General features: G+C 40.1%; 1 protein-coding gene across 1 annotated transcript in view; it reads left to right on the top strand.

Moving 5' to 3' along the window:
- col7a1 (collagen, type VII, alpha 1) overlaps window positions 1-13,920 on the top strand; it is a 117,996-nt gene that overhangs the window by 39,818 nt on the left and 64,258 nt on the right. The window contains exons 49-65 of the mRNA XM_057845589.1: window positions 152-187; window positions 274-354; window positions 1,768-1,803; window positions 2,149-2,193; window positions 2,291-2,362; window positions 2,478-2,522; window positions 2,610-2,645; window positions 2,824-2,865; window positions 6,193-6,273; window positions 6,424-6,459; window positions 6,552-6,587; window positions 11,399-11,479; window positions 11,581-11,616; window positions 12,614-12,685; window positions 12,785-12,829; window positions 13,154-13,189; window positions 13,433-13,468. Coding sequence (XP_057701572.1) covers window positions 152-187; window positions 274-354; window positions 1,768-1,803; window positions 2,149-2,193; window positions 2,291-2,362; window positions 2,478-2,522; window positions 2,610-2,645; window positions 2,824-2,865; window positions 6,193-6,273; window positions 6,424-6,459; window positions 6,552-6,587; window positions 11,399-11,479; window positions 11,581-11,616; window positions 12,614-12,685; window positions 12,785-12,829; window positions 13,154-13,189; window positions 13,433-13,468 — 852 coding nt within the window. The remainder of the gene's footprint in view (window positions 1-151; window positions 188-273; window positions 355-1,767; window positions 1,804-2,148; window positions 2,194-2,290; window positions 2,363-2,477; window positions 2,523-2,609; window positions 2,646-2,823; window positions 2,866-6,192; window positions 6,274-6,423; window positions 6,460-6,551; window positions 6,588-11,398; window positions 11,480-11,580; window positions 11,617-12,613; window positions 12,686-12,784; window positions 12,830-13,153; window positions 13,190-13,432; window positions 13,469-13,920) is intronic.

Consider the following 13,920-nt stretch of genomic DNA (forward strand, 5'->3'; position numbering starts at 1 on the left):
ATCCACTAGCTCTTCTGCCTGCATCACGATAACACTGCCTGTGAAATATTCCCGACAATATCTTCTATTATTCATATTGAGTTCCCTTGTGCACATTTCAGTCGTGCCCCAAACTATAGCTGCATAAAACATGTGCTCTCTCCCTCTACAGGGAAGTCCAGGTATCAGCGGCCGGCCCGGTGCCAAGGTGAACAGCCTTTTGTGCTTCATTTGGCTTTTATGTGTTATTTGTATTTATCTACTTGCCAAATTGCTCCTGAAACCGCCCCTTAGGGAGACTCAGGTGAGCCAGGAGAGAGGGGAGAGGATGGCCGGCCTGGCGTGCCAGGGAAGCTTGGTCTTCCTGGGAAACAGGTGATTTTCCAGTCTTTTCAATCATCAAACGTGATGAATCTAGGCATGTGCTGGTATGAGATTCTGACAGTATGATAGCCTTAAGCAAAAATATCACGGTATCACGGTATTGCTACTACAGCTTTAAAATGTGTTTTAAAAAAAATCATTGAACAGGATTTTTATTTTACAAAACACGAGCAAATTGGAACGTACATATAATGTTGAGTTAAAATAAATAAAAATTTTAAAAAATGACAAAAAAATAACTGAAATATTCTAAATGAAAATAAATGCAGTCCTTTAGGTGAGCGTAAACCCACAGCCACAGTTCAAAATTATTACCATCAGAACAAAAATAATTGAATTATTTTCCATAAAAAGCACGGGTGTATGACTCGTATCATCTTTACATTATGCACACATTCTCTTTCTTAACAGACAGTTGCCAGAGAGTAGAAAATGTTTTACCACCGCTAGACACACTAAACACGCTGGAGTTAACTCTCGTAGCTGGTGGGAAACGTTCATGACAGTGTTTACTAACCTTTAATTTTATATAAATGTGAAATCATATTGGAGGTATTGCCTCCTCAGCAGCCACCCTCCTCAAACATGTTTTACATGTCGGTTGGCCCTCCTCCTCTAAGGCGCGGCCGACTGTAACTTTTCTGTGGTTGAAGTATTTCCATACCAGCGATTTTGTTTTCTTCGACGGGGAGAAAAGTTCAGGAGTTTCACCTCCTCCAGCCATCATGTAGCACAGCTGACTCACTGACACTGAGGAACAACCAGTGGGTAAGGGTTGAGCCTTGCAACTGAGAGCGAGGGATTACTCCCTGCATTTTTGGGACATAAAAAATAGCTTATACCTGAGGGACGGAATGATGAAAAAATGTTTGCGGTTTTGAAACCTTGACGTTTTCATACCTTGAAAATGGTAATCGGCACATGTCTATATGGGTCATTCAAAAGTAGCAGTATTTTACACTGAAATACCATAGAAATCACCAAGTGTCCTACCAGATTACTCAAGAAGTCACCTGATGGTCACAGCCCCAAGGTTGCACATTTGCATATGCGGGATTTGCTGTTATACTATGTTGTGATGTATTAGACAGCGGGATTGGTTTCTTTCTGTCAGCTTGGCATCGGTATCTCAAAGCTTCCACAGACAATTTCTAAGGGAATTGCAATGTAAATGCAAATTAGTTTTGGGAAAAGAGTCATCTGCCTTGACAAATAAATTATTTCTAAACAAATATTGTCTACCTCTTACTGAATGTAAGAAGTTGTTCGCTCCTTCATGCATCTTACTCAAAGGATGCCTTGATATGAGACCGAAATAAACCAGTGTGTATATGCTTTTTGTACTTGAAGGATTTTTGGTTTCATCAATTTAAAAAGTCAGTATTATTCATTCTTATTTTACAGGGAGAACGGGGAGAGAAAGGGGATGAAGGCACCCCCGTAAGTTCAAGCTCTGATTCTCTTTGTACTGCTCATCAGTTATTCCCATTATCTGTTCTAATATAATGGAGTTTAAATCTAATCATGGTTATTATTTGTAATTGACACCTGATGTTTTTTTGTATCCAGTCTGTTCATTTTTACTGTGTGTGTGGAAATGAAATAGGCTGTCATTTCAAATGTATTACTTGTATGTACTTAAACTTGTTTGGCCCCCTGCAGTCTACTTGCACAGTATGTGACATAGACTGTAATGATATCAGTATTTGATTAAAATTGGTAAAATGAACCCTTCATTCTCATTATACTCATTGCTCCAGTGTTTTATAATGTATCATTCCTCAGGGAGAATCAGGACTTCCAGGGAAGCCGGGAGAACGAGGAGTGAGGGTGTGATAAGTTCCTTTGACTCATAATTTTAGGCTTGGAATATTTTGAATTTCACATTGTTATATGGGTACATTTTTTAAATTGTCTTGTCCCTCAGGGACTCTCTGGTCAGCCAGGGAGGCCTGGAGAAAAGGGAGATGCAGGAGAGCCGGGAGAGGATGGGCGAAATGTGAGGCCTGCATTCATGCATCTTTATAGGGACAGCTTTTCAATATGTTGGCATGCCTTTCCACAGGAGTAAGATCAGCGGCTTGACATCTTTATTGATCCTTACTTTTTCACAGGGCAACCCTGGACTCACAGGACCCAGAGGAGAGAAGGGACTACAGGTTCATCCCCATAAAGTTTCATGTCATTTATATGCCCTGACACACACAGTTGAATACTGATGTGTTTATTTCATTATCTTCCCTAAGGGACTTCAAGGACCTCCAGGACCACCTGGGAAAGTGGTAAGGGTGTCACATTTGAAAACATTTTGTGGATAAAAAAGGTTTATTTGAAAAAAAAGGTATTTACAAAATTTATTGATATGCTATTGTATGTTCTAAAATGTTCTCAATATATTCATTGTTTAGAAAAATGTCATAAAAGGTGGTTATATAACTAAAGGTCTCCATTTGTCAATAGGCGGACACCCTCAGCCAGTTGAAAGGAGAGCGAGGAGAGAAGGTGTGAAAAATGATTCCTCTATTATTCCCTACTAACTCTATTCATTTACAAGAAATCTAAGTCAGCATAAGTGCACACAATTATGCAGTACAAGGATTGTTAATATAAAAAAAAGAAATAATCAAGATGTCTGAAATTATTTTGGTGTTTCAGATTTTGAACTTGGTTTCGTCACCTTTGGTTTTCGATTTTGGCCCAAAATTTTTCTTCCAGTTCATCCCTAATTTATACAAAAGGTTAAGAGATTTTGATACATGCTGTTAATGTAATTATTAGTGAAAGCAGCTGGCATACACCTCAAATGTCAGCAAAGCTGCATATCTGTCTGCATGAACCTCATGCGTTCATGCACGAGACAAGTGCAAATTTAGACCAAGTCTCGAAGGGCATGACAAAATTGTCCACAAAGATAATCCAGTGGGCGCGCCCGCTAGGACAAAGCCTCGCTGCGCCAGTAAGTTTTTCTTGCTTTCTCGCTTTTCCCATCAACCAGATTGGAAAAGACTGGCAGCGGGGTCTGTGCTGGCACAAAAACACACTTGTCACATTTTACAGCATGTGTGTAAATTTGAAAATAGGGTCATACAGCGGGGCAAATAAGTATTTAGTCAACCACTAATTGTGCAAGTTTTCCCATTTGAAAATATTACAGAGCCCTGTAATTGTCAACATGGGTAAACCTCAACCATGAGGGACAGAATGTAAAAAAAAAAAATCCCAGAAAATCACATTGTTTTATTTTTAAAGAATTTATTTGCAAATCATGGTGGAAAATAAGTATTTGGTCAGTACCAAAAGTTCATTTCAGTACTTTATGTACCCTTTGTTGGCAATAACAGAGGCCAAACGTTTTCTGGAACTCTTCACAAGCTTTTCACACACGTTTGCTGGCAACACGGACTTTCAACTCCCTCCACAGATTTTCTATGGGGTTGAGATCTGGAGACTGGCTAGGCCACTCCAGGACCTTGAAATGCTTCTTATGAAGCCACTCCTTTGTTGCCCTGGCTGTGTGTTTGGGATCATTGTCATACTGAAAGACCCAGCCGCGTCTCATCTTCAATGCCCTTGCTGATGGAAGGAGATTTTCACTAAAAATCTATCGATACATGGCCTCATTCATTCTTTCCTCTACACAGTCGTCGTCCTAGTCCCTTTGCAGAAAAACAGCCCCAAAGCATCATGTTTCCACCCCCATGCTTCACAGTGGGTATGGTGTTCTTCAGATGCAATTCAGTATTCTTTCTCCTTCAAACACGGGAACCTGTGTTTCTACCAAAAAGTTCTATTTTGGTTTCATCTGACCATAACACATTCTCCCAGTCCTCTCCTGGATCATCCAAATGCTCTCTAGCGAACCGCAGATGGGCCTGGACGTGTACTTTCCTCAGCACGGGGACACGTCTGGCAGTGCAGGATTTGAGTCCCTGGCGGCGCATTGTGTTACTGCTAGTGGCCTATTTTACTGTGGTCCCAGTAGGTCATTCACTAGGTCCCCCCGTGTGGTTCTGGGATTTTTGCTCACCGTTCTTGTTATCATTTTGACGCCACCGGGTGAGATCTTGCATGGACCTCTAGCTCAAGGGAGATTATCAGTGGCCTTGTATGTCTTCCATTTTCTAATAATTGCTCCCACAGTTGATTTCTTTACAGCAAGCATTTTACCTATTGCAGATTCAGCCTTCCCAGCTCTTTGGCTTGGCCATAGTGGAGTTTGGAGTGTGACTGACGGAGGTTGTGGACAGGTGTCTTTTATACTGATAATTAGTTAAAACAGGTGCCATTAATACAGGTAACGAGTGGAGCCTTGTTAGACCTCGTTAGACCTTGTTAGGAGAAGTTAGACCTCTTTGACAGCCAGAAATCTTGCTTGCTTGTAGGTGACCAGATACTTATTTTCCACTCTAAATTGGAAATAAATTCTTTAAAAATCAAGCAATGTGATTTTCTGTTTTTTTTTTCCACATTCTGTCTCTCATGGTTGAGGTTTACCCATGTTGACAATTACAGGCCTCTCTTATCTTTTCAAGTAGGAGAACATGCACAATTGGTGGTTGACTAAATACTTATTTGCCCCACTGTATATGTCTACATACTTGTTGAATTCAAACACTATAGTTATATTAAGCATTTTAAAAAATGTAGCATTTAAAAAAATGTAGCATCATCGTGTTACAATTATTAAAGATTTAATTGAAATAAAAATAGAACTTGTCCAGTAATAAGGAGGCATCCATGGTCTTTGTTATCACTGTAAAGACCTACAGTATATTATGTATCCATTTAATTCAAGTGACCAAAATGTGTTGTTTTGTTGTCATTGTACTCCATGTTCGTGGTTAAATTCAAAAAATTCAATTTGATCCTAACATGTTTCAAACTTGGAAGATTTCATATATTCTTCTGCAAGTGAATATGCGCTATAATTCTATATGTGGGCTTACTTTGCATCCAAAGCCTCCACACAGTAGTGGGTTAATGGCAGACTCCAAATTGCCTTTCGATGTGAATGTGAATGGTTGCTTACAGAGGTGGGGAGTAACATGTTGCATTTACTCCAGTACGTTTACTTGAGTAACTTTATGAGAAAAATGTACTTGCGATAGTAGTTTTACCAAGCCACACTTTGACTTGAGTAGATTTGAGAGGAAGAAACGCGACTCTTCTACTACCGCTACTTTGGGCTATAATACAGTCGTTACATTTCTGGATTTTGAAGTAACGTTGCTCTTACTGAAATAAAATTTTTGGCTTATTTAACCTCCTCTGTTTGTTTGTCAAACTTGCCGTGTGATTGACTGGCAATCAGGCCTGAACAAACCCACCTCTCACCCACAGACAGCTGGCCTAGCTCACTCTAGAGTCTAGACAAGAGTAGAAATGGATGGATGAATGGATGGATAAGTGGTTGATTTTAACACACTGTCCTCTAATCTTGAGTTAGACCTTTGCACTGCTAGGAAAATGCAACCAAGATGACAGTTGCAATCATTTACATTAAACTGGTTAGCCTTTCATGCTCGAGGAACACTATGAAGCGATCATAAAATATAGGGCAGTGCGGATGAAACTGGCAGAATGATTTTCAACCAGACCCAGGAAATCCTTCACCTGCTGCTAGCTGCTCATGCAAAGATGAAATGTGCATAAAAATATAAAGGAATTCTCCCTGAGCAGTCTGACCAATATAGCATGCTTTTATCAAGGAATGCTTTTGAAGCAGCCACCACCACCTTGTCAGGAGTAACTGATAAAACGAATGCATACAAATTTTTGCTGTGTGAGCCAATTAATTGTTGATGCTATTCGGTGTTTGGGTTTTGTCAGGGTGACGCAGGAAATCCAGGCGCAAACGGCAGCAACGGTCAGAAAGGTGACGCTGGAACGCCTGGAACTGTAGGCCCAAGAGTGAGTCTGCCTCCTACTTGAAGTTTATAAATATTTCCATGAGTGTTGGTGTATGCATCAGTATGCACACTGACCTCTTCCCCTGTTGATTTTTTATGCATGGCTTATAAACCTGTGTGACTTCTTGTTCCCCCCCTGTTCTCTTCGAAGGGTCCTGAGGGACAACGTGGGCTTACAGGATCCAGAGTGAGTTTGCTGTCTGTCACTTCATCGGTGCAAAAATACATAGAGAGCATTTCTGTTACATTGATCACCCCAATTATTGTTTTTTTTTTCAGGGTGACAGTGGAGAAAGAGGAATACCTGGAGAGAAGGTTTGAAATTTGGCGATCTAACCACTTACAACATTTAAAAATAAAACCTGAGGGAAAAGGTCAAGTCGATAGTCAAACAGAATCAGGGCTAACCAGGTTCAGGTTAGGGAAGACACTCGGTAGTAAAGGAGCATGTTATAAAGTATACACTGCTGGCCAAAAGTATTGGCACCCCTGCAAATCTGTGAGATAATGCTCAATTTCTCCCTGAAAATGATTGCAATTACAAATGCTCTTGTAGTAATATCTTCATCAATTTTGCTTGCAATGAAAAAAAAACAAAAGAAAATGGAAAAAAAATAAATCATTATCATTTTACACAAAACTCAAAAAATGGGCCGGACAAAAGTATTTGCACCCTTTGAAAAATAAGTTGTGTATTTAACAGCACCTGTTACTTCCCTGTGGCACATAACAGGTGGTGGCAATAACTAAATCACACTTGCAGCCAGTTAAAATGAATTAAAGTTGACTCAACCTCTGTCCTGTGTCCATGTGCATACCGCATTGAGCATGGAGAAAAGAAAGAAGACCAAAGAACTGTCTGAGGACTTGAGAAGCAAAATTGTGAGGAAGCATGGGCAATCTTAAGGCTACAATCCATCTCCAAAGACTTAAATGTTCCTGTGTCTACCGTGCGCAGAGGCATCAATAAGTGTAAAGCCCATGGCACTGTGGCTAAGCTCCCTAGATGTGGACGGAAAAGAAAAATTGACGAGAGATTTCAACAAAAGATTGTGCGGATCCAAACAAGTTCAAGCTGTCCTGCAGTCCGAGGGTACAACAGTGTCAACCTGTACGGTCTGGCGTCTGAATGAAAAAGGACTCTTTGGTAGGATACCCAGGAAGACCCCACTTCTGACCCAGAGACATAAAAAACCCAGGTTGGAGTTTGCCAAAACTTACCTGAGAAAGCCAAAAATGTTTTGGAAGAATGTTCTCTGGTCAGATGAGACAAAAGTAAAGATTTTTGGGAAAAGGCATTAACATTAAATGAGGCCTTCAAAGAACATGGACCCACAGGCAAACATGGCGGAGGTTCCCTGATGTTTTGGTTTGCTTTGCTGCCTCTGGCACTGGACTGTTTGACCGTGTGCATGGAATTATGAAGTCTGAAGACTACCAACAAATTTTGGAGCATAATATAGGTCTTCTAGCAGGACAATGACCCAAAACACACTTCAAAATGCACTCGAAAATCTTTGAGAGAAAGCATTGGAGACTTCTTAAGTGGCCAGCAATGAGTCCAGACCTGAATTCCATAGAAGAAAGATCTGAAAATGGCAGTTTGGAGAAAGCACTTTCAAATCTCAGAGACCTGGAGCATTTGGCCAAAGAAGAATGGTCTAAAATTCCAGCAGAGCATTGTAAGAAACTCATTGATGGATACCGGAAGCGGTTGTTTGCAGTTATTTTTTCTAAAGGTTGTGCTAACAAGTCGTATGCTGAGGGTGCCAATGCTTTTGTCTGGCCCATTTTTGGAGGAGTTTTGTGTAAAACGATAATGATTTAATTATTTTTTTCATTCTCTGTTGTCTTTTTTCATTGCAAGCAAAACAAATCAAGATATTACTACCAAAGCATTTGTAATTGCAAACATTTTTTGGGAGGAATTCAGAATTATTTGACAGAATTGCAGGGTTGCCAATACTTTTGGCCAGCAGTGTAGGTACGTTTTACACTCTGAATAGTTAAATTAAAATATGATAATGATAATCGTAAATGTGGATTTAAAGCAGTAATGTGAAGTAAGGTTGGCCAACCATGTTTTTGAATAATATCAATGGCTAAACAGTTATAAGCATATTTTCGTTACTTTTTTTAACGCAACCCTTCCAGATTCTTTGTTTAACCCATAGCAACACCCTTGACAACGAAAATGCTTTTCTTCGGCAATCTTCGGAAATTACGTCACACCGGGAAGTGCGAGGGAAGTCCGCCATAGAACAGTATTGTTTGTTGCATTGCTTCTCGGTAAGATGCCACGGCGGTGTGTGGCGATGTTTTGTTCTAATTCAAACGAAAGGTTGTATGAGTGGCCAAAGGATAGCAGGGCACGTAAATGGACATCTTTCGTTCGCTTGAAGCGAATGAATTTCACGCCATCATCGATGAGTGTTCTCTGCTGCAAACACTTTGAAGATGCCTACTTACTTAACCAGTTAACCAGTCTGCTTATGATCAAGGATTTGCCAAAAAGTAAGTGTGATTTTTGGATAGATGACTGATGACTTTGTCAAAGCAGAGCTGCCAACTGTTGTGGAATGTACAGTAGAAGCTAGCGACGTTAGCCGAAAAACAACTCGTGGCAATAGTCGTGGCATAGTTGTTGTTGTGTTCGCTAGTGTTACGTCCCAAGGACGGCTTGCGAAGGGCATAACATAAAACGAGCCACACAATTTCCCAAGTGGCACAAACTTATTTACACAACAATCAAACTCTCAATGAATATGTACAAAATGTGGATGAAGCGCGGCTTCAGTGTAAGCCCAGGCCAAAACAACAAACAAAAGGAATCTACACTTGAACCCCACCCACTAACTAAACCCTGACCATACAAAAAAAAAAAAAAAAAAAAAAAACAAAGAAAAGACCGCCACTAACCTAGCTTCTTACGCTAAACAAAACAGGAGAAAACGGGTTGAACAGAAATGGCAACTTACCCCTACTTGCTTCAGTGCTCTTATTTACAGTGGTGAACAAAAACGATCCAATAACGAATAAACACAAAAGACCTCACCGAAAAAGCAGGAGTGTATCAGACTAGCGATCAAATGCAAACGAGCGTGAATGGCGAGCAAACAGCTGGCGAGGAGGACCGCGGCAGAATGCTGTCAAATGCGACCTCCCAGAGCGTTGACAGCGGCAGGTTTGTTTGCATTGAGTCAATCTCGCAGCGAATCAGCGAGCGGCGCAAGTCACGCAGTGAATCATGGGAAATGTAGTCTTGGGACAACACTGAAGTGGTGCTTTGTAATCTGTTCGCTTGTGTGAAAAAACTACATTTCCTCACGCCATTAGATGCCACTTCCTCCCGAGAGCGCCGAGCAGTGTTGTACTGTTAGCTCCATGTGTTAATAAAGTCGTGTGTTCGATACCTTTGTCAACAAAAAGCTCATTACAAGACACTATGCACGATCCGTTTAAGAGACGCTGGGACTGGAAGTAGTAGTAGCTGGTAGTACGAGGCGAGGCGGAGATGAGCCAGAAGCAAAACTTGCGGTCGAATGTGGCGGCAGTCCGCTATTATTTTGTTTTCTTATTGTTGCCAAAATAAAGTGGAGAAACCCATCAACGACTCATCTCCTTCTCCCCCCCCAACGTTTTTATATTATTATTTTATATGCACGAGAGCTGCCGGATCTGCCAAAATGAACATGCAGTCTGATTATTATTTTTTTAAACAATGTCATCAGATAGACAAAAACATACAATTATGTGCAAATGCCTGCATCTTCAAATCATGAAAATAATAACAGCCTATATTTTACCAATCTTGTAATCTCGATGGGTCTTGTCTCCATTCCGTGTCAGGTAGCCTAGGCACATTGTTTGCATCCTGATTAGCGTCTGGCTAATACATGTTAGGTCCAACATAAAATTCCAAGCTCCTTTTCTTCCTCCAACTCTTCAAAAACTTGGATCTCCTCCTTTGCGCTCGATCTATCGCTTATATCGCTGTTTGAATCATTGTTTGAAGGGCTTTGTATGGCGGCCGTATGGAGCGCTGCCATCGCTGTTCTCGGTGTGACGTATCACTTCCGGGTTCGTCCCCTTTCAGGCTTGAACTTCGGAAACGCGATTATTTTGTCAAATATACAACATATAAATTATTTTCTCATGCTTTATTTGTTGGACAATGTTTAATTACTTTAATTGTGACCCTATTTGGCATGTTATGAAATTACTTCACATTTCTGCTTTAACAACTTTGCCTTTTTAAATACTGTATGCTCTAAAATGGCATTCTGCTTATTTTGGCAGCAAGTCGATTTACAGTATACTGTAGTTCATTGTGAAAACCGTCTGGGCACTGCCTATTCTTAAATGCGTAGAACTAATGAATTCACATAACCATGTTAGCAGCCTAATAATACCAAAGGAAATTGAGTAGTCCAAACTCACTTGTGAGACCAATTAAAAAAGAATGCTTTAATAGTCTGAGAGATGTCTGTTTTCTTGCATCAGCAGTAGTTTTGTTATTAGTAACAGCAGTTGGTTATGTACAAAGGAAGACATTCGCATAAAGCGGCATTTCTTAAACTTAGCCACCACAAGGATACTTGTAATGCACTCATTATTTCTAAGGGCTTAACAAGGAGTTTGGCGGTCATATCAAACCACTGTAAAAAGATTCTGCAACCTCAGTAATGATATTATGACCTGAGTTCGTAGAAATATTAGTTCTATCAAATGTCCTTTTACGACAGGCGAAGTATCTTCAAGCCTTAGGCTTTGACATGATTTAATTATCAGCATTACTCTGTTTGCGGTAATCCCTCAAGCTCTCTGTAAACTGTCCTTGGGGGTGATTCTTGGAATGGTAAGCCTGTCCAAGAATGTAATAATATTGCACGGGTTGTTTGGTGGCTCAGACCTTGAGAGAGACATAGATTTTCTTATCCGTTCCATCATCATTACATTATAATGTTAGATAATCCTGCCAAGGGACTACATATGTAAACCAGCCAATGGCGATCTTCAGCCATATTACATGTGAATGCTCAATACTACATAATGTCTTTTTTTTTTAAATGAATAATAATATAATATGAAATTTGGTTCTGATTTGAACTTCTCTGCATAATCAGGGAGAAAGAGGAGCCTCTGGATTGGATGGTCGTCCTGGTCTGGATGGTAAACCAGGTGCTGCAGGACCACCTGGTCAGAGGGTACTGGAGCTCCAAACCCAGCAAACATGCTGTATGTTGAACATTAACCAGAGTAGAACATGTCCATCGCTAATATGTTTTTTGTGTTTCTTGTTTTTAAGGGTGATCCTGGGAAATCGGGTGAACCTGGAAGAGATGTGAGTTTATTCAAGCATATTTTGTTGCATGGATGAATAGACGATAACACTTTCAAGTAGCGTAATTTTCAGACTATGAGCTGCTACTTTCTTCATTTTGAATGGTGCGGTTTATAGTCCAGTGTGGCTTATCTGTTGATTTATTTGGGTTAATAGGTCACACTTTTTTGACAGCGGCGTCATAAGACTGTCATTAGACCCTCATAATTATGATATGACACTGTCATGGGGATTACTGAATGTTTATGTCGTTAAGTGTCGTTTGGCAAATTATGTCACTAACTCCATTTATGTGCAGCTTGGATCTTATACATCCATTCAAAAATGAGATAATTTGCCGGATAACACTAAATGACATCTGGTATAAGCATTCATAAATGCTACTGTCAAAGAAAGTGTTACCGTTTAGTATATTTTGTTGTTAATATCCCATAAAACAGAGAGGACAGCTGCAGCTTGTATTCCAGTGCGGCTTATCTATGAACAAATGCCGTTTTCATGCTAAATTTGGTGGGTGCCAGCTTATAGTCAGGTGTGCCTTTTAGTGCGAGAATTACGGTACATATTATTCTGGTTACATATTTGGTCAGGTTATTTGGCCTTGCCTGTTTAAAAATATGTCACTGTGGAAATATTAACGGATTTTCACATTTAGGGTAAAAGTCTCTCCTGTTCAATATTCTTTAATGTGAAATTTAAATATGAAAACAGTCTTTTCATAATTACTCTTCAAGCATATAACAGCTCATCTTATTGTTAAGATATTAAGTATTTTCTAAGAATAGATGCATGCAATCACTGCAGCACAATGAAGTGCCGCCCCCCCCCCCGTCAGCTGTGCCATGAACATAAACTAATGGGATCAATTAAATAACTATACTGTATTATATTGCCATGATCATCTTCAGTTTGAAACTGATACAAAACCAAGCATTACACATTTTATTAAAACTCCTCTTGTAATGGAATCGGGTAAAATGCTGAAAACTGTCCCCAGGGTTTAGCAGGACTCCGAGGTGAACAGGGTCCCCAAGGGCCTGTGGGCTCTCCAGGTGCTCCAGGGACCCCAGTGAGTACACATCTACACATATACAGGAACAGGCACTGCATGTATAAATATATTTTCTACATTTGCTAAGAAAACATGGGATTTTGTGTGACGTTTCAGGGCAAAGTGGGAGAAGATGGCAAACCTGGGCTTCCTGGCAAAATGGTAATAAAGAGGATTTTGTCTTGCAAAGGAATGTGTAGATTCCATTATGTTCAATCTCAATGGTTAGAAAACAGTCCAAGTTTGAATGCTCTTATTTTCATTCACGTTGTTGAGTTGAGTTACTTTAATATGCTCTTTTCTGAGAAGGATGTCTCCGGACAGAAACAGTAGAGACTTTTATTTCAGGCTTGACTGCATGATGGCTGTCCTGAATGAGTGTGTAAAGTGGTGCCACTAAATTATCTCAGTGCTCCTGCTGCAAAACTGGCCATCATTCAGTTTTCCCCTGTAGTGTCGGTAATGCAGTTTGTTTTGATTACACAGGGCGAGGATGGTTTGCCAGGAGAGGATGGGCGAAAGGTTTGTGTTCCATTCTATGCTCTATGCTATTTTAAACAAATTGCTGTTTTTTGTTTTTAACAATAATATAATACAATAGCATAGTTGACTTGTTCTTCATATTTTTTCAAAACATACTTACAATTAAAACTTTGTACTTTTGTTTGGCATTCCTCACATTAAATGGAGGTGTGAATATTATGCTTAATGGTGTCTGAATGAGTGTTTCTGTTGGATGTTTATGTTTCTTTCTTCAATTTGCAGGGTGAAAGAGGAGCCGTGGGAGCTGCTGGTCGAGATGTCAGTATTGTCAAACCTCAGTTGCATCATCATTCTTCTTAAGTGTCTGTGCCGTCACTTTAGTTTTACATTGTGTCCTCTTCGTCTCTACCATCGTCCCACCACTTCCTTTATTGATTTCACTTTATTGTGTAACACATCAACCCCAACTCTCCAACCTGCTGCCTCAACTATGGTTTGTTCACCTATTGAGAGCGTCATCATACTTCACTTGATGTCACAGGATCAGCTAATGTATGTCTCGTTCGATATTGTAATGATCAAAATTATCCTGTAAGAGGGAGACACTTCAGAGAGCAATCCAGATCGGTGCCAAATGTCAGACTTGTGTTTTCATGTGCAAATTCTTCTTAATGATCTGTAGAACATCAGTGGAGGGGTGGCACTGGCCACCTGCTTTGATGTTATAGTTAGGTCTCCACTATTAGCTGAAAGAAAAAAAAAAGCGTTGG

Source organism: Corythoichthys intestinalis, chromosome 9 (genome assembly GCF_030265065.1).
Source record: "Corythoichthys intestinalis isolate RoL2023-P3 chromosome 9, ASM3026506v1, whole genome shotgun sequence".
Lineage (NCBI taxonomy): Eukaryota > Metazoa > Chordata > Actinopteri > Syngnathiformes > Syngnathidae > Corythoichthys > Corythoichthys intestinalis.